This window comes from Myripristis murdjan, chromosome 15 (assembly GCF_902150065.1).
Source record: "Myripristis murdjan chromosome 15, fMyrMur1.1, whole genome shotgun sequence".
Classification (NCBI taxonomy): Eukaryota; Metazoa; Chordata; class Actinopteri; order Holocentriformes; family Holocentridae; genus Myripristis; species Myripristis murdjan.
In genome coordinates this window covers 21,362,526-21,383,067 of record NC_043994.1, presented here as the reverse complement: position 1 = coordinate 21,383,067, position 20,542 = coordinate 21,362,526, and the positions used below count along the sequence as shown (strand labels likewise).

Here is a 20,542-nt window from a genome sequence, read left to right as displayed (position 1 = left end):
CTGAATATTCCAACAAAATTTTGAGAGGAAACAAAAAATCCTACACAGGCAGAATATTTTACCATCTCCTTGACTCTTTTTATAAGAGGGGTCAACTGATGGGTCTGGTCTCAGGATTTTAGTATTCTCCTGAGTAAATGTATTTCTGACATCATAGTTATACAAACCCCAGTGGACCCGAGGCCTAGAATATTATCCACTGCACAACATGTCTGTCATATGTTTGGCCCCTCCTGCTGCCAGAGACGCCATCAAAGCAGGTAAGGCTCAGATCCACTGCACTTGTCAAACATTTATTGAGTTAGAAAATGTATGAGGTTCACGAATACAGTTTTCTTGTGAAGAGAAAGACCGAGTAAAGTGCAACCATGTGCCATCGAGGGAAGCCATGTGTAGGCTTGCACAGGTTTTCACTCCATCTCCAGCAGCAGCTGATATCACTAATCAGAGAGGAGCGATCAGTGAAATCAGCTGGTGTAATATTTGGTTAGAATGAAAACCTACAGGGTCATGATGGCACATAGTTGTGTACTTCTGGTTTAGAGTATGAAAATGCCATGTCTGTAAAAACAGTTCAGTAACACTACATAACACTTTGGGACAGATATTCCCATTACAAATCTGCTTCTGAACAAAACTGTCCTTTAAGTAGTTTTCACGGAGAAGCCTAGAGTAGATATTATTCATGTAATTTTTTCCACTCAAGTGCACTGTACATGTATTACCACGGCAGAAAAGAACAAAAGGTTAATACTAATTCCAAATACAGAAAATGGGCTATTATTGTGTTGCTCTCGTGAATTACATGAGATTTAAAGCCATGACAAGGGTTGTGCAAACCTCTTCTGCTTTGCAGCTCATTAATTAGACTGAAGGTATGGGAATCTGATGCACTGAGGTGCTTTCAAAGTCTTGTAGTGCTTCTTGGTGGGTGTGGTAGTGCATGGCTACATAGGACTTAGCAAAGCCAAATGTCTGAGAGCTGACAGGCTGCAGGCTGTTTGGGGAGCTGGGCCCTGCAGAGGGACTGCTGTTATATATACTGTAGTACGGCTCAATTCGGGTGTTGATGGGTGTAGAAGTACTCGGGGGGCGAGGTTTGCGTCCACCTGTGGCCCTTGGGCTGCCAGCACAATCCCTGGAGTGACTGGGCCCACAGGCCTGGTCCACCAGCCTCCTTTGTGGCTTGGGTGACAGTACATAGGCTGAGTTGGTCTCATGATGGGAGGATTTATTGCGATTGACTTCCAAACTGCCCTTCCCCATAGCATGCAGGCGAGTCTTTTGCTTACAACAGAGAAAGCCCAACGCCACCCACTGAAGGCAGCACAGCACACGGCGGCGGAGACCTGCGCTGTTGCGCGAGTACACAAACGGGTTGATGCCTGACTTGAGAAAAATGAGCACAAAACCACACAGTTCAAACTGGTAATGTGCAAAGCTGCTCTCTGGTGATAAGACATCCTGTGCCAGTGAAACTCCCATGGGCAAGCAGCAAAGCAGCACAGAGAACACTATCACTACACAGGTGACCACTGCCTTGGAGTCCTTAGCTGTGGCCAAATTGACTGAGGACACCAGCTGACAGCATGTGGCTCCTTGAGCAGCCCCCGGCACCAGAGGCTGGCTGGTCCTGTTGGCGTAGGTGTGTGTCTGAACATGCTGCAGTTTGTTGTAAGTCTGGTTTCGGTAGAGAGAGGGGGCCTGAACTGCACACTGTATGCCCTCAAAGCCTGCTGCAATGAGAGGGGGTGGCGGTGGGGGGCGTGTGGCATCTACAGTTATGATGGGACATTTCCTCACTTGTGCATTCTTCCTCAGGGTCTGAGCAATCATCAGATAGGACACCGACACCACAGCCACACAAAAGGCAAAGTCTGCCAGATAGACATAAAGGACAACCCTGGCCTGCCCGCTTGCCAGGCCAAAGTGGGGCAAGCAGGGTCCATCTTTACGTGGAAAAGCGCGCATGGTGAGAAGGGCAGCCATGGTGAAGCTGGATGTCCACAGCAGGGCCGTGAGGGCCAGTGTGCAGGAGAAGGAGGCAGTACGGTTGGGCTGCTGACCCAGGACCATGCGCAGTCTGTGCAAGGCGATGACGGCCACCGTCTCCAGGGACATGATGATGAAGCCTGAGCTGGTGAGGTGGAAGGCAAAGCAGAAACTCTTAGACACACCATCTCCTCCTCCCGCGTCTAAGAAGAGCACCAGAGCAAACATGGGGGCAGTCACGCAGCAGATGAACAAATCACAGAACGACAGGTTGAGGATCATGAAGTCAAAGTTGGTGCGGAACTTGCGAAACGCCGGGTCAAAAAAGGACAGGAACACAACCAGGTTGCCGTAAGAGCCCAGACAGAAGATGAAGATGAGGAGGAGCGAGCAGGAGGTTAGGGTAGCAGTGTGGATGACAGCCCATCCTGAGGGGGGCTGTGCACTCAGGGTGCCATTGAAGTTCTGCTGTCTTGGCACATCCACCAGGTCCAATGGTGCACCAGTGGTGTTCATTGTATCAACAACAGTTTGTGATGATCAAAAGCTCACTGGTTTGAATATCATTCCTTTGTTGGAAGAGTTGCAGGATGACAATATCTGCTGCCTCCTTGGTAGAGTCCTAGGAAGGATAAAAAAAAAAAAAAGTCACATATTAGCTATTCTATCGTGCAGAGGAGGGGCTCTACAGTGTTCATCCAGTGTAAATAGTGAAAGCAAGTAGCCAACATACTGGTAGGCCTACACAAATATATGCCCTGCTACACTTGGTCAGTTATAGCCATTATAATTCCTCATCGACCAAAGACAGACACAAGAAAATCAAGAGGACACACATAGCCCATGTATGTGTGAAAATCAGTGATTGCATTTTCTAATGTGCGTTTCAGCCCATATGCATCACCACATCCACAATCCATATGATGCTGTGCACCACGCACACGCACGCACGCACACACACACACACACACACACACACACACACACACACACACACACACACACACACACACACACTGAAAAAAAAATTACGTACCGTCTGTAATAGATCTTGTGTCCATCATCATTCGATATATCCCATCTTCATTTTCAAGATATATGACAGCAACTGAGCGCACCGCGGCTTGAGAGAAAAAAAAAACACCAACGTTTAAAAAAAAAAAAAAAAATAGCAGTAGGACTAACCAAAAATAATTAGCGGTCTGATGGAAAATATTTCAATGGACGATATGTCCTTTCACGTCCACATTGTCTTGACTGCGTTTACGGCGCCGGCGGTTCCAAGATCTTCGTTTTCTTTACGATGGATCCATTCTTTACAGGAGCAATGGCCACTGGACGTGCGCTGAAAAATGAGTATGAAGTCACTGCCTACGTATACGGGCATGGGCATAACTACTGCATTCAAGTATCTCCAAAGCTCACCTTAGTTCAGCCGGCCTTACTTGTAGGTTTGCCACAAAGACGCGCAATTAGGACCCGGGCCAAAGTCTTTTTCCTCTGTAGTCTCACTAGATAAGTCACATCATGTGAATAGTGACCGGAGCGGACTGAGAAAAAGGTTAGGACACACGCCTTCCCAGCGATGAAAAAGCGCTATTATTTGAAAACGGCACACCTCCTGCTACAAAATTACGCAATTTAATTATCAAATAAATAAATAAATAAATAAATAAATCTGAAAGAGAGGGAGACAGAGAGAGAGGTTAGGCCGGATTTGCAAATGTTAAAGAAATTATTAATATTTACATGTCTATTATTTTGATACATTACGTTGTCACAAATTACAGTTTTGCGCCTCGCTGAGTCGTCCTTGAGCAGCAGCTCGGCAACACGGTTGCCATAGGAGACACAAATATGAGTATGAGAGGTGATTTTCTGCGAGCGTATTAATATTTAAAGCAGGGCCGGGCAGTCATGTGGCACGGAGGGGCTCCAGCCGAGGACTGCAGCAGACTGGCTTTAGGCTGCTGTCAGCCCTGTTTGAGGAAGAAGTTGTCTTTGCATGGGATTACACCTAAAGATTTTACCAAATTACTGTGATGTTGTGACGTTTTTTTTTTGGTAAACAGTCATTGTATCACGTGTGCATTTATTGGGTATTTTCCAGCGGAACACAGCCAATCCAAACTGAAAACCCTAGCCTTCCTTTTTAAAGAGACAATGGTTTCCACTGTGGAATTACATAATCTTACTTGAAACATTGTGCTAACTGCGTAAAAACATTTGCACTCCAAGTACTGGAAAATATCCATTTCTCTGTCTTTTAAGTTCATGCATCTTTATCTGACTCTCCTAAACCAGTGTTTTCAATTTGGGGGTCAGGAGATCATTTTGAGGGGGTTTCAAGATGAGTAAGACAAGAGGGAGAGAACAAAACATTTTTAACATGGAAAATCATCCTGATTGTCTTTTCCCCCCATAATTTACTTACTCTGTCTTCTTGTTATAGCTGTAGTTTTAAAATGCAAGGCATCCCCTGACAGGAAAATGAAATGACCTGAAAAGGTCACGTTTTAAGTGGATTGCAGCTACACTCAGGTCTTCAGCCTTTACTGAACTTGACTTTATATCTGAAGTCTGAAAGTAATCTTCAGTACATTTAAGGTATTGTTGTAGACGTGGAAGCTTTCCCAGGAAAAAGATTTTTTTTTTTAGTAATTTTTCAAGTTATCCAAAAGGGCTCATTTCATAATTTGCCAAGACCTTTTTCAAGTTGAATCCCTAACTCAGTATGTATATTTCAATATTGTGAGACCGTTCTTCAATCAAATGTTAAAGATCAAATGCAATTTTGTTACAAACAAAGTTTATTATTTTACTTCATTCAATAAGCAAACATTACATCTAAAAAAGAAAAAGAAAAAAAAATCACTGCAGTTTTGGCACTACACTATATGTAAGTGAGGTACTAAATGCTTCAATTGGACTGGTTTCAAGTCTTCAGGGATTAAAAAAAAAAAAAAATCAAACTGAAATAATATCTCACTGGATTTTAGAAAAAAAAAAAAAAAAAAAAAAAAAAAAAAGGTAACTGATACCAAGGACCAAAGGGAACAGATCACAATTCTCGATCACAATTCTGGACAGGCAGTTCAGTTGTTTCCTTGCATTGAGACACATGCCATGATAATTGAACTGTGCTAAGATTCACACAGCAAAAATTTCACAGCACAGCATCGGGGAGCTTTCTCTCTCCCTTTCTATGCAAGAGAAGATTAAAGCAAATTCCACTGCTAAAAGCTCAGCAATCTACTCAGAATCTCTGCAACACTTTCTATGAAAATTAAAACATTAGCACTTCAAAAGAGAAAAAAAATTAAATAAATAAATAAATATGTTTGTGAATGTTTGCTATACCATGTTATATACACATACATGATGCATATAATCATATATAGATCAAACTGCCACACAAACATTGTGTGTGTTCCAGGTTAGAGTCTAACCTAAAGAAGACTATTGTGCAATAGTCCTACTCTCTGGCTAATAACAAACACTTCACTATTGGAAGATAGCAAAGAGTATGTCCTCTGCTGGACAATGTGTTGGCTCAGAGTTGATACTCGGGATATAATCCTGAGACCTGTGGGACACCCGCAGATGTCTTCAAGCACCCCACAAACGCATACGTGCGCGCACACACACACCCATGCACTTTACCACACTAAGCAAACAAACTAAAAAAAAAACAAAAAAAAAAACTGTACAGAAATGTTACAAACTGCAGGCCAGTCATCCCTGCTATGATTGAACCTTAAATATTAAGTATAGTAGAAATGTAAATGAGACCTAAATACATAAATCTTCAGTCCTTATGCATGCCACTCTGTCTCCAGGGTGCAGCACTCTGCCAATCTTCTGTCAGGACCTGGGGCCTCTTCCTTCATGCAGGCTGGTGTGGGTGCAGTCTGAGGATAACCCAAACTGATGTAAAAGGGGAAAAATGTATAAAAAAGGCGGCTCAAGGAGATGTCTCTTTTACAAGGGAAAAAAATATCCCTCCCTCCAGTTATATCTTGCCCTAAAGACAAACACTGATCATCATCAGTAAAGTTTAAGTTGAATGTTTGTGCGACCTCACTTTTCTAGAATAGTGTGTTCATGCTGTGGATGAAAAGTCAAAGGTGAAAATGATGTACCAGGTCTAGGCATAATAACAGGGTGAGACGAGCAGGTCAGTCAAAACCAACAGCTGGTCATCTGTGAACTGCTGCTTGTGTTCTTGCCAGTTGTCATGGTGAGTCCGCCGGAAGTTAGACAGAGTTTTCTTCACAGTCATCTGGAAGACCCCAAACACAAGGGCAAGTGTCATACATAAATTACAGCTAATGAAGCCCATTAAAAGACAAACCTCACTGGATGCCTAGGTTTTCTTTGTGTTGCCTTTATATTCACTGAATTATTATCATTGTTTGGATTTACCCAAAAATGTCACTTGAGAATATATCTAATGACACACCAAGTTTTATGCAAATCCCTTCATAATTTTTGAGATTTCCTGCTAACAAACAATCAAGCAGACAAAATCAGACAAAAACATAACCCCTGTCCAACACTATTGGTGAGAATAAAAATAACTGAGGATACAGTAGGTGATACAACATACTTCAATGGGTTGGGTGTCGTTGAGGTGGGCACTCAGGTCCATCAATAACTGAGGCATCCAGGTGGGTACATCATACGGGCTGGAGAGAATACATGCACTCAACCCAAGCACACCTGCATGGCGCCGTACCAGGTCTATACAAACACAACGGGTGGGGAGACCATGAAGAAATAGAGCATAAGGACAATGTGTTAGGTATTGGTTCTTATGATGGTCATGAACTTACCGGCAGAGGGTATGGTGTCTACTACAGATCCCAGCTCCCTCTTCCTCTTCTTAGGCAAGCAAGTCTTGCAGAGAGCCTCAAAGTGTGCCTGCATGGGGGCGTCCATGGACAGAAAATTGCACTGAAGGAAGCCACTGAGAGTGGTAGCAGCCATTTCTCTGACCTACCACACAGATACAGAAAGAGGAAGAGGGGGAATACAGTTTAAAAGTTCACAGTATCACTTTGCAACAATACACACTGTAATGCTCCTACTTGATTCGAAAGCTACTATTTACTACCTGGTTGCCAGTTGTTAAAGTGATTTCCCACTATAAACAGTAACGTTAATATGACACACTGCTCAGATCAATTTTTAAATTTGTTATGGCTTACATCTTATGCCTGTTAACTGGATATTTGAATGATATTTAAATTAAAACTGAAACATCAAACAAATGTGTCAGTTGTTCAATTCCTGTGACCCACAAAATTTGAAGTTATGAATAGCTGATAGGTTACAAAATGTAGATAAATTAATTAATTCAATGTCTTTTTATTAATCAATCTTGCATTAATGCAAGATTGATAAATGCATTTATGCAAGATTGCATTTATGCAAGATTGATAAATAAATAAATAAATAAATAAATAAATGAATAAAAAACGCACTTGAAGCATAAATAAACCCTACAGCACTATCAATAGGTGTTTTAGTTTCTGTAATGTTTGCTTTTATAATACACAGTTCAGCTATTGAGTATCCATCTAGTTTTGCAGATGAGTAATGACTTGTCCATGCAGCAGCACTGATGCAACATCTTGTTGGGCTGGCAAAACTGAATTCAATAGCTAAAGAAGGCAGAGAATGGGAGCTCCTTTAGTGATTCAGATGCATCCTTGAGTACACAAAGGCTGTGGACTACTCTGAAGCGATCTGCGAGCAGAGAGGACCAGCTTCAACTATGAATTCTGTGTTGGACTACCCTTCACGCGAGAATAATAAAGTACCCACGTGACAAGGCAGCTCATCACCAAGAATACGATTTCTTAGGCTCCATACATGGTTAGAAATTATTCTGCAAGGCTTGTTTTTACTATCAGGTTTGGAGAATATTACCAGCACACATCCATACTAATAGACAAAGGCCTATTCAGCTTCTTTGCTGGTAGCAATAGGGAGTCAGTTAAAGAGGAAAGGCAGGGAAATTTTGATCCCAGATCCAGTATCAGGACCTGAGCTCAACTGGCCATACATTTACATGGAAGGATTATTGTGAATAATATTTGCTCAGATGAAATTCTTTCAGCAATGTTCAGCAAAAGACCTATTTTGACGCTGATACAAACATACATACAAACAAATGATATGTGAATGTAAATGATAGGCACAACAGTAAGAGTAAGGAGGGTGTCATACAGTTACGGCCTGTAATGGACCATATGATAGGTAAATCATCTTCACTTTGGTAGGAGAGGCAAGACAAAAAAGGCTACTTGCATCCATCCCCCACTTCTCCTTTCTCCCTACTCCATCTCTCGCCCTCTCATCCTCCTTCAATCTGAACGTTATCTCCATAGCAACAGATTACTGCATGTGGTTTCCATGGCGATTGCGAGAGGACTGGAGGGGGAAGAGAGTGGAGAGCTAGAAGGAGGAGAGTGCTGAATCATTACAGTGAAGCTGAAAGACAGTGAGAGCGCCTGCTAGCATAAATAAGCATGCACTGGCCAATCGCGATCATTATATAATCAGCCTGCCATACCGCCTGTTCATATCTGAGTCGTCTTCCATTATCATCCACATGCATGTTCAACTTAAGGCAGCTGTGCCAGACTGACGGTATGCTTTAGCTTTCTGTTTAACATTATGAGCAAATGTAATGCCCCAATACAACCATCTACTTCAAGATCCAAAATAAAAAAGGTTCACTGTGTTTGTTTGTGGTAAGAGTAGTGAATGTGTTTTTTTTTTTTTTTTTTTTTGTTACCTCCAGCTGCTCATCCTCAAGCAGGCGTATTACCAGAGCTCGGACATCATTGACTGCTTTTTGGTCACTCATGAAGGTGAACAGGTTGTAAAAGACCATAATCTGGAGGTATGTCAGCACCGTGTAGCGAGCATGCCAGGAGCTACTGCCAGCAATCTGCAACACAAAGACAAATCTAGCACTGACAACTGATTCTAAGTAATTGAAATTTTGTTAAAACAACAACAACAACAACAACAATGGACCAAACTAAGTTAACAAACATCAAAGTAGTATCTTGAAATTGATAACTTAGTCTTCACAGCACCCCCAAAAAATGAAATGTGGAAAATTAAATACTGAGGTATTAGTTTTGTGATTCTATTAAATGTAGAAAAGCAAACAATCCTTGCCATTTATGAAGCTGTAAGCAACAAAAGATTATTTGTACTTGATAAATGATCAAAAGGATTTATCTATCAAAACAATAACAACTGATTAATGAACTATTCGTTTCAGCACAAATTTGATCTGATGCAATCATTCCAATCTACAGCCTGGAGCTATTCCATTTGGAATGAATGTAAGACTGACTTTGAAGGTTCTTGGTATGTTTCTCTTTAATTTCACAAATGATGAGCTTTGGTATAATAGAGCTATCAAGTAAGCATCAAAAATGCACCCTTATCAACACTAAACCGTCCTCAGCACTGTACTACTCCCATTTCCTAGCTTTTCCTTTTATTTTCCATGGAGCTGCACAATGGCATGATGCCGATACAGATTATGGAGTAGAGCAATCAGTCTTGGGTTATAGGCAAAACAGCTGGGGAATGCTGAAACTGAGTGTCTAACCTCTTTAAACGTTGTTTTAACTTACATGTTAACACATAAGTTATAAAATGTTAGGGCCTGTAAGAAGCCAACTTACACAGATGAAAACCACACAGTCACAGCCAGATGACTCACCTCCTGCAGGGCACTGAGGACCATGGGGATCTGTTCTGTGTAGAGGAGCCCCTGGGACATCAGAGACAGGCAGGTTTTGGCGTCTCTCTTCAGCTCATCATAACTGTCATCATTTTCAACTGGAGCAATCTGAAGTACAGTACAGAGACAGGTAGATGGACAGAAAGAGGCATAAGAGTAAGATAGAAAGAAAGCCAGACATGTGCAAAAGAGAAAGGGTACAACAGGGAATGAAAGGTTTAACAATTATTAAATCACCCTAATCTGGATTTGTGGAAAAAAATCTAAAGTTTGGACTGCTAGTGAAAGAACTAGACAGGCAGGGCTATGAACAGATCTATCATGATAGACTGTTTCACCTTGAAGAGCAGGGGAAGCAACTGCAGCTGTTCTGGGACAGCAGTAGAGAAGGAGCGCCCAGCACTGGCTATGAGCCACTTCAACACTAGAGAGAGTTGGAGAAAGGGATTTACATGTCAATGAGCCATTGTAGAGATAATTTTCTACTTTTATTGCCTAGATCATAGTACAGAGAAACAGGTAGGCTAGTGGTAATGAGGGAGGGCATGTGGCAATGGTCCAAGATTGGATTCACAGTTGCAAGGTATGCACCTTCGCCAACTGAGTCACCAAGATGCCCTTTCATAAGCCATTTGAATGGGCTCAGACTTTACTCCCCCTCAGGTTATTTGACAAATTTGTCTCAAGTGTTGAATTGAACTGTACTGCTGTCGCACCTGTTTTGAGCAGTTTGATTGCCTGGGTCCTCTCATCCTGCTCCCCCACCTCATTCTCCTCAACAACATGGTTCTGGATCTCCTCATCACCTTCAGTCAGAGGCTTCAGCTGCAACAGAATGCGCTCTGTGAAGTCCGAGATGCGTGGGGAGGTGGTTGGCTGAGTGTATGGCAAGTTGACATCAATCATGAAGATGTATGTGAGCACGCTGGTGGGATGCCACATAAGAAGGCACCAGAGAAGAAAGTGCAGAAAAGATAAGGAAAGGGTAGTGATTAAAAAGGTGTAATCATGTAGTGAAAAAAATACATCCATGGGCATTACAGGTGTAGAGAAGTCTCACCTGCCAATACGTTCTCGTACATTCTTGTAGACCTGTGTGAGTTTGGGCTCTAGGTATTGCAGTAGCCGGTGTAGCAGCTCTGGAACGCGCCACTCTTGCTGAGCAAGGCCTCCCTGTAGCACATAGAGACGACTGGAGGAGAAAGAGGGAAAAAGCAATCAACACAACTTGCTGGTAATATCAACATGTTTCCAGCTGCAACTGTTGTACTCACCAGGCATCGACGAAAGAGCCCCCCTCCCCGTTGACTGGCGATTCCATTAGCATTTCAAACAGCCAGTGCAGCTTGCGTGGGTCTCTACTCTCCTGCAGAAACAGATTTATTTGGAAGGGACAATGAGCGACACAAGCTTACCAGATGGACAGATAAGAGAAATGGTAATGGTGAAACAATGGATGGTAAACAGATCAAAACATACACATGCTGTGGCGATGCAGGTGCCCCAATCTGCATAGGTTTCTATTGTGATGTTGGACAGGGCAGTACGCAGCAATGGACACAGCAGCTTCCAAAGATTCTCAACCTGTGAAGAAAGCATCAAGTAGCTATTATCAATTATTATTATTATTTAAAGTGTATGCACATTTGTTATAAGATTATCACTGGTCCACCACATAAGAGCAAATGCAATAATCAGAATCAAAACTCAGAAATACTTTATTGATCACTGAGGGGGGATCAATAAAGTATTAGGGTAGTAGACACCTGAGAGGCTAGAAAAAGCAGAGAGCTATTTGTCATAAAGCAGTTCTTAAAACTTGCAAATTAACAAAATTCAAATACTTATTTTTAGCACATTTTTCACACTGAGGAAAATTCAGGTTACTTTTCTTGGGACAATGCTGTCTGGGGACTGAGCAAAGAAAAGAGGGACATTTGGTCTTTTTACTGTCCAAGGGTATCAAGACTGTACCTTGGTGTAGCTCCAATGTTTGCAGCCTCTAATGAGGCCAGAGATTATTTCAGCCACGCAACGCTGCTTGCTTTCATGGGAGTCGGCCACTAGACGCTCCATATGTGGCTGGAGCAGAGGCAGAAAGGCATCATTGAAGTTGCGGAACAATCCCTGGAGGGGGGAGGGAATGGAATAGAAGAGGTAAATGATGTTTAGTCAGTATTTTTTCAGTGTGCTGAATTTAGTTCAGTTTACTCCATTTCATAACTAGCCAATCTCACCTTGAAAAGACAGAATCGTCGAGGGCTGAACTTGTCCTTCCCTTTACGATCCTCAAGAGAGAGAAACTCAATGAGCTGGTTGATGAATACTGGGTCTGAGAAATGGTCATAGATGATCTGCTCCCGCTGTTAGGGTGGACATAAAAATATATTTCACTGGAGGCTGTAAATAAATCAGTATTATTTCATAGAATCAACTGTGTTACTTTCTCTTAGGATAGAGCTCATCAGATTGTGCACATATTGACAAACCTCTGTCATTTCCTCTCTGGTCAGGTTCTGTTTGGGCTGCTCCTCAGGTGGTGCATACATCATCAACTTTCTAGAGAACAACAGATTTGTAAAAATTAGGCTGAAGCTGCTAACCAATAGATGCTTACAGAAACAATTACATGTATTAAAAGTGAGAAAAAAGTGAACAAAACAGGATAGCATTAAACAGGTATGACGACAAATTATATAATGCTCGAACCTTGGCCAACTGCAATATCCCCAGTGGGTCTTTTCCACAAACACACAGTTATCCCATTCCTGCTGTGAACGCGGCAAGCTGCTACTGTGATACTGGAGCCACTGGTTGTCTGGCCGGTCCCCAGCTATCATCATCAAGGAGCCACCTGGCTCCTTCTCACCACCTTTCAGAGGGACGTGAACAGCTGTGAGATCATAAAATCAATTATCAAAAAACATCACTTTAACTCACATGTGAATGCAACCCCAACAACAACCATATGATGCTTACAGAGCTCAGAGGGGCTGACTGGCACTTTTTTATGTGGTCGCTTCAGTTGCTTCATGATCCCTGCCACGGCTGATATTGCCACCTAATGGAGAAAGAAGGGCATTTCAAACAAACTGTCAACAGGAAAGCTTGGGGTGTAGATATGTGCTGTTTGAGGATTACAGTACTTGTTGTCACCACACTTTTTTTATTTACTTTGTGGCCTATAGCAACAAAATAGACGGCTTAAAGGGGGACAAAGTATGAGTAGCACACCTTGCGGACCAAGAGGGAGTCATGGTTGAGGCTTTTCACAAAGAACAGAACAGCTGGTGCTGGGAGCTGGTGGTCGTCTCTCAGTAGCAGTGACAGGAAGCCAATTGCAATGTGTTCAAACTTCCAAGGCCTAAAACATGAAGAACAGCAGGTGTTTACATGCAGGCAAGTGTAATTACACATACACAAGAAGATCGAAAAGTAGATACGAAATAAACCTACATGTTCCTGTTGCTGAGGCAGTCCAGGAGATCGCCAACCAGCTTTTGGTATTTCCTGTGAATTGCAAAGCAGTATTAGTTGTGTGCAGTGACCACCAATGGGCAACACTGACTAACAGAATCTGTCTAGGATAACACTGGCAGTTTTACAGATGCCTAAATTAAAGTTGTTTTAATTAAACCTTAATTAAACAAAGCAAGCTGACAAATAATACATCCTTACTACAGTAAAGGCTTGAGAGATATTGTAGGGAGTTGAAAGTTACACAGATATTAACATGCATGTGAGAGGTGCTCACTGCTGTCTTGGTCACTGAACATACTAAGATACATTAAGCAATGGTATGTTAAGGAGATTTTAACAGTCATCATTGAGATGGGGAGCACTACTCAAGCCACAATAAAAATGGTCTTTGCTGTGATGATAAATCTTGTTCATGATGTTGGTGTGAACTTACTCTACAGACTCAGAGTTTTTAAGCTCCTGCCTCCTTATACCCTCTGCTATGTCTTCCTCTGTGGGAACAGACTCTTCAGACAAAGGATTTCCAGTGATCATAAGTTTCTGAGCCACAGTGCAGCACTCTTCAGGGATCTAATACGAGGAAAAGCCATGTCACAGGAGACATTCATTTATTCAGACATGAAAATCTGTAGTGACCAGTTATCTAAATGAACATAATGCACAGCAGTGTAAAGTATTTTGTACTGTGTACCATAATTATCTGCCAGGTAACTGTCTGCAGCCTAGTTTCATGCAATCAACAGTACGTACAGAGATGACTGGCATCCTTCACAACAGTCTAAGTGATAAATATAGTATTTTCTCGTTATCCCAGTTATTTGACAATGACATTTTTCTGTCATTTGTTTAGTTTGTTTATCATGACCTTGTTGAATAAGTCAGAATGGCTGGTTAGTTTGATATGACCGGATATCTAAAACAAAGACTGATCACCACTGTAAATTAGCACACCAATGAGGACCAGGTACCATTTCAGCCTTTTTGGCAAAAAAATGACTTAAATAATAGATTTTTTAAGTTGCCTTTAAAATTCCTGAATTAAAATTCATAGGTCACAAAGAATACTGACAATATAATAAAAACATTCAGCAGTAATGTGTTTTTTTTCTCATATTTCTCCCATCTAACACAGCTGAAAAATATTGGACTTGACTAGATTAGATTTAAATTGAGCATACCAAGTGTTTCAAAAGTAGGAAAATTTCACTAGGCTTGGGTGATATCCAAAACGTGTACATTAATAAACATTTATTAATATTGTGATACTGTCCTGTCCTATTCTAAAATCTCTGAAATATTTTATGTACATGAATAAACCACATTAATTATGTCATGTGTGTAATCAAAGTTCAGACTGTGACAAGCTGGCTACCCCTCATCCACCCCTGCACTTAGTAGGACGTACTTTGAAGCTACAAATAGGAGAAATAGAATCAAATCTCCCCAAATCTCTCCAAATTGAAAACAGATGTGCACCACTGTTGCAGAAGCCTGCATCTCTGTAGGATAACCTGGGGTGATGTTGCTATCAAAGATGTTAAAGGCACATGCATTATGAACACAGAAAAATACCACTTTCTGAGGCAAACAGCCTGTGGCATAACTGGAAAAAAAAATCCCCCAGATTCTGGCTACTGGGTTTTACCTAGCCAAAAAATGTAATGGAAAAAAATGAATACACACCCTAATGTGAAAAATGTAATGACACTGCCAAACAAAAACCACAGGCAGTGAAACAAGACTATCTTCTGAATATAGTCAGCTCCTTGAAAACTGAGGTGTGTATCGGTGGCCCCCAACGGTCAGTTCAAAAAGAAGTTCAAGTCATCAGACTGCTGACATGGACCATGTGGCATCTAACTCCTTATCTGTAGCCTCCATAAAGTTCAGTGCAGTGACAATTTCAAGTCCTTGGGACCACATTTATATAAAGTGGATAAACAGACTTTGACTTAAAAAATAAGGAGTCCAAGTGTTCATCTATAATCTTTTCTACTACCCGCAGCACCCTTCTGCTCCCTCTGTCAAGGATGAGACAAGAGTAGGCAAAACAAAGACGGGATGAGACACAACAGGTTAGGGCCCTTGAAGGAGAGCCACTCAGCCTGACCGCAGTCTGCTAAGAGGACAATGGACATTCGGGGCTCACCGCCCCTATACCATCATCGAAGATTCACCTTCTTCACACCCCCAAAATCAGCAAATATTTCTGGAAACAATTTGTGTTTTATGTTTCTGGTCAAAAACCAAGCAAGGTTCTTATGCACACCTGAAATTTGCAAATAAAGGTTACACTCAGGCACACCATCTGCACTATAACATTGTATTTATGCAATGTTTCGGTGCATTTCCCTCCTTCCTGACTGCCTTTCATCTCTGATGCCTAAAGAAGGTCACTGCATAATGCTAAGACAGTTGACTGTCATGATTTTATTTCAAGTAGACTAGACTAGACTACTACGACAGGCTTTTCACTGGACTCCCTACAAAGTCTATTAAGAGGTTACAGCTAATCTAGAACTCTGCTACTAGTCAGTTAAATAAAACAAAGAAGAAGGATTTTTTTTTACCTTTCCCCTATAGACTACCAGTCTATAAGGACTTAAAAGTACTCTTGCTTGTTTACAAAACCTTAATGGCTAGGCCCCAGCCTATATCTCAGATTCCTTAATAGTTTCTGCTCCCACACAAGCCCTCAGGTCCTAGAATGCTGGGTTATTATTAGTCCCTCAGCAGCACAGCCTTCACTGGGGAAGCAGCATGCTGCATCTATGTCCCTCAGCTGTGGCACACCCTAGCAAATGATATTGTAAAGGAGAGCTTGATAATCATCTTTGACCTCTGGTTATGCCTAAATTTACACTTAAGCTGCTTGAAAGTTTTTTTTTTTGTTTTTTTTTTTTTAAACCATCCTGTACAACAATGGCACATATATATTGTTTATCTGCTGGTAGACCACTTCAGCAAGCTAGATCACACTTACACTGTCTAAAATATTCAATCCCACCCATGCAATACATCAGTAATTGTTGATTGATGGGCTGATGGTGACTGATTAGAAAATTTTGACACATCACCCAAACCATACCTTCTACTTCTACTGTGAAGATGTTCTGTGTGTGTTCATTCTTACGGAAAAGTCGATGCCAATTGTTTCATATTGCCGGTGGATTTTGTCTGCAAGGTCGTCAAAGAGACGTACGATGGACGGTTTTTCCAAGGACATGGCCGAGCTGAGACCAGAGCGTACAATGGCAGGCCATGTCAGAGAAATACACTCCCAGTCGTGCAAGTTGGCCAGGCACACTCCACTGTGATTTCCCAGAAGACAGTACAAGGCACCCTGCAGAAGTATAGACAGCATATGGGAAAATCATGGGGGTAAATATAGTCTCAAGTCTTCAAAATAGAAATAAGCATATTTTCTTGATTTCTGGGTGAGATCAACAAGACGTAGGGATGCAAGAGAGAACTGTCATACTTTGAACTGCTGCTGTGTGATGTTACTGTGGTCCGGATTGAGAAACTCCAGGACATGGGGGATCAGGTCTCTGCAGCAGAAGTTGTAGGTTCCCAGGGCAGTGAACAACACATTTTGAGCTCTGCTGCGTACCTGAGAGATAATTTGAGTCTAAATTAATTGATTGACTGATTTTGGACAGTTTTCCAAAATCAGGTGTACCGACAACAACTGTTAAATGCCAGTCATTTTGATTTGTGATGTGTTACAGCTTAACAAATTCTGATTGTATGCAAAAAAACAAACAAAAAAAAAAAAAAAAACACAACAACAACAACAACAAAAAACATGTACAGTAGTTTTGTTAATAATTAATGTGGAGTTTAATACCAAACTCACTTGACTGTATGTGCTTGTGGAAAGCCTTAACAGGTCTCTCATAAGCTCCTGGTGAATGCTCCTGTATTGACATCCTTCCACTGTCAGTTTACGCAGCTGATAAACCACAAAGAAATCCAAAGTTACAAGTGTCAAAAGAACACACTTTAGGCCCCAGAAAATGTCTTCATGAAGAGAAAATTATTAACCTCATGTTGGAGCATGACTCTGTCTATAAGCAGGGCTCTGATGTGCTGCTTTCTGCCATGAAGCTGCAAATGAAATAGGAAAGAATTATGCAACATTCAAATCCCTGTCAGAATAAATCAGTAGTTGTGGTGTCAGTATATTCTGTATGTTCAGTAGGCATATGATTTATGCTTTTGAAGATGTGTGTATGTTAGCTCATTAGAAACTTTCTCTGTATAAATATAGCTTCAATGAAATGTCAGTTTTCCTACTCTGTTCTCCATAGATTTCTTCACAAGGTTGAAGCTCTTCCAGCGGGAGTCAAACTCGTGCTTGTGAGAACCTTTGAAGTGCAACAGGTCACTGATAATCTGTGAGAGATACATAATGTCACTGACATGTAACACTGACATTGTTTATTGCCATTAAAGCGATGTCAGAAATTAGAAAAAAACATATCTGGGATGTCATTACTTCCTGCCTACCTTAATAATGGAGAAGAGAGACTTGGTGTCATCTTCAGAATGCTCCAGAATGTAATCTGAAAAATGAGGGAACATAACACAGATATCATCAGCCAGGCCAGAGACCTGTATCTTGTGGTGGCTGTTAACTTGTCTGTTAAGATAAATGTGAAACTGGCTGCTTGGAATGGGTTGGGAATGTGGCTGTAGCAAAATCATGTGTAATTAGGGGAATACTCACGCAGCAGCTGTCTCATCACACTACAGATAGCGTCTCTGTAATTCTCTCTGGACTGATCTGCAGGCAGGGGTAGAATTACAGTGTAAGACTGCAGTTCATGATACCCTACAGCTGCTTACATCAATATTGATCAAAACATTTACTACCCTGCAGCAGTTCTTTAAGTAAACGACTTACCATACTCCATTCCTGTATAGAGGTTGGTCTCATCTAGATTCACCATTGTATGAACCCTGAAGAAAAGGCAGGTTCAAATCCAATTTAATTATTTAACTATCAAAACAAATCAACAAAAATAATAAATGGGCATCATTTTCATACCAAGCACCCTCAAATACAGAGACCTTTGGCCAGGGAACATCACACTGTATTGACTGGCAAGTGAAATAATGACAAAATTAAACTACTTTCTTATTTTCATAACTCTGAACAGCATCTTGGAAGCTCCCAGACCACATTCTGAGAACCTCTGCTATACAGTACGTGAGAAAATGTCCCTGAAATCTAATTTACATGTTATCGATGGTCAGTTCAATCTGCAATCGTAAGCATGGATATTGATCTCCAGAAGATAAAAATCAGATTAATTATGGAATCCAGCAATCCATCACGAGTCAAAACCTGGAACCTGACAATGACAAGGAGACATTTTTTTTTTTTTTTTTATTGGTGGAATATTTGTCAAATAATGCCCCAAAAAATGTTTTGTTTGGTAATCTAAGGACTATTTTGAATTTGTATGCTGTGCTAGTATGTGAGAATACAGGGTGGTTTTCAGCCATTCATCCCATAAAATACACTACTCACAAAAAGTTAGGGATATTCCGCTTTCGGGTGAAATTTCAGGATGAACCTAAAATGCATTATAACCTTTACAGGTGAACTTAATGTGACCTTCTGTAAACTTTTGAATGCACATGTCCAACTGTTCAATGTTTCAGTACTTTTTGCACAAGTTGCTGTTCTCTAACAAGGAGTTTAACGGCAAAATTCACATCAGGTGTTTGATGCTCCAGCTCATCGAGGTCGTATCATTAGGGAATGGCTGCTGGAGACTGGGGTACCTCAAATGGAGTGGCCTGCACTTTCTAAGACCTGAATCCCATAGAAAACCTATGGGATCAGCTGAGTCGCCGTGTAGAGGCTCGGAGCTCTGTACCCCAGAACCTCAATGTCCTGAGGGCCGCCCTTCAAGAAGAGTGGGATGCCATGCCTCAGCAGACAATAAGTCGACTTGTGAACAGCATGAGACGTCGTTGTCAAGCTGTAATTGATGCTCAAGGGCACATGACAAGTTATTGACACTGACATTTTTTATTGTGGTATATCCACCACTGTTGTTGGCTTTTGTTTCAAGAAATTGTTTGAGATGAGGAAATCACCAGTGTATGCTTCTACTTAAATGCCCTACTTTCATGATATAATATCACTGTAGCGTGAACATTTTACATTTTCCATAAATTTCACCCAAAAGCCAAATATCCCTAACTTTTTGTGAGTAGTGTATATCACTGGTGGCTTTAGGTGCATCGACTGGCCTTCCAATATTAAATCGAGAACTCCTTAGATGTGACTATTTAAGTCAAGCTGCTGCTCAGCTCCTGCTGCTCAGCTCCTGCCTGCAAGTTACCTGGTACCTCCACTATGCATTTTCTTGAAAGAACCTCAGACAACTATTTGTCTAATATTCATAACCTTGATCTAATGACACACATCAGATCAGATCACAAATACTTTATCAATCCTGAGGGGAAAATTTGGGTAAATTCTATCTATAGTAGCTTTTTCTTGCAACTATTAACTGGGAACCAAAAATGTGCAAGTGAATACATGTGCTCACAGTTCAGGGATGGGCTCTCCTTTCAGGGGAGGCATCAGACTCCCAGCACCTAGGAGGCAGTGCTGAACAATGGCCAGGCTCTGTAGGACATCATCTCTGAAAAACAGAGAAACAGCATTAACTCTATAGATGTACTACACATGCACACACAGTAGCTTGGCTAGATGCAGCTTACAGATAGTAATTTCGAAGGAGATCACATTCTTGTTTCTGCGAGGTTAGGTAAGCACTCAGTTTTGTTCTTCCTCACCTGCTCATGTCCTGTTCCCCTTGTGCATATCTCTGAAGGCGCTGGAGTTCTGGCTGGAGGATCAGGTCCAACACATAGAAAGCAAATGAGATCTCTTCCACACAGGGCACATGCCACTGTATATCCAGGTTCCACAGGTCCCCAGGTCGGCCCCAGTCCTACACAGGAAAATATCAGTGTTGATTATTTGTGTAAGCCAACCAAGTTTACATTGCTTACTTCACCAGGACAATGAATGAATGACTACAGGGAGTACAGATGCAAAATAGCCTGATGGCTAAATCTGGTACATTTTATGCAATGCATGTGATCAATGTACATTGTCCCTTCTAAATAAACAAATACAAATGTTTACTGGGTACCAATAATTACGTCTGCTGAATGTAGAGGTGTGAAATAAGTCAAAGTTATATTTTAATATAAGGCTACTTTGCTGGCAGCTTGGTTAAACATGTAACTGTATCCAGAGGAAGT

The 20,542-nt window shown here is 41.4% G+C and overlaps 2 protein-coding genes across 7 annotated transcripts in view; both read right to left on the bottom strand.

The window, feature by feature from the left end:
* Positions 1-864: 864 nt before the first annotated feature.
* Positions 865-2,669, bottom strand: gpr75 (G protein-coupled receptor 75). The gene has a single exon (XM_030070096.1). The coding sequence runs from the start codon at positions 2,506-2,508 to the stop codon at positions 865-867; it is 1,644 nt and encodes a 547-aa protein (XP_029925956.1). The 5' UTR covers positions 2,509-2,669.
* A 2,115-nt stretch (positions 2,670-4,784) lies between these two features.
* The window catches only part of psme4a (proteasome activator subunit 4a), a 32,893-nt gene continuing 17,135 nt past the window's right edge, over positions 4,785-20,542 (bottom strand). For 2 of the 6 annotated variants that reach the window (XM_030070090.1, XM_030070095.1), the window contains 28 exons: positions 20,069-20,226; positions 19,819-19,914; positions 18,156-18,211; positions 17,979-18,035; positions 17,759-17,814; positions 17,546-17,644; positions 17,294-17,356; positions 17,106-17,201; positions 16,728-16,859; positions 16,380-16,589; positions 13,680-13,816; positions 13,223-13,276; positions 13,001-13,130; positions 12,746-12,827; positions 12,476-12,659; positions 12,256-12,325; positions 12,004-12,129; positions 11,741-11,893; positions 11,246-11,350; positions 11,041-11,132; positions 10,827-10,958; positions 10,483-10,691; positions 10,105-10,190; positions 9,746-9,874; positions 8,798-8,953; positions 6,828-6,990; positions 6,602-6,735; positions 4,785-6,274 (listed from right to left, as the gene is read on the bottom strand). In XM_030070090.1, the coding sequence (XP_029925950.1) occupies positions 6,140-6,274; positions 6,602-6,735; positions 6,828-6,990; positions 8,798-8,953; positions 9,746-9,874; positions 10,105-10,190; positions 10,483-10,691; positions 10,827-10,958; positions 11,041-11,132; positions 11,246-11,350; positions 11,741-11,893; positions 12,004-12,129; positions 12,256-12,325; positions 12,476-12,659; positions 12,746-12,827; positions 13,001-13,130; positions 13,223-13,276; positions 13,680-13,816; positions 16,380-16,589; positions 16,728-16,859; positions 17,106-17,201; positions 17,294-17,356; positions 17,546-17,644; positions 17,759-17,814; positions 17,979-18,035; positions 18,156-18,211; positions 19,819-19,914; positions 20,069-20,226 (3,300 nt within the window). In that variant the 3' untranslated portion in view covers positions 4,785-6,139. Of the gene's footprint in view, positions 6,275-6,601; positions 6,736-6,827; positions 6,991-7,517; positions 8,455-8,797; positions 8,954-9,745; positions 9,875-10,104; positions 10,191-10,482; positions 10,692-10,826; positions 10,959-11,040; positions 11,133-11,245; positions 11,351-11,740; positions 11,894-12,003; positions 12,130-12,255; positions 12,326-12,475; positions 12,660-12,745; positions 12,828-13,000; positions 13,131-13,222; positions 13,277-13,679; positions 13,817-16,379; positions 16,590-16,727; positions 16,860-17,105; positions 17,202-17,293; positions 17,357-17,545; positions 17,645-17,758; positions 17,815-17,978; positions 18,036-18,155; positions 18,212-19,818; positions 19,915-20,068; positions 20,227-20,542 lie in introns of those variants that run through there. The other 4 variants (XM_030070091.1, XM_030070092.1, XM_030070093.1 and 1 more) reach the window with 4 other exon arrangements.

What these genes read in the sequence shown, in the direction of transcription:
- gpr75 (XM_030070096.1), bottom strand. Translation starts at nt 2,508, where the DNA reads ATGAACACCACTGGTGCACCATTGGACCTGGTGGATGTGCCAAGACAG.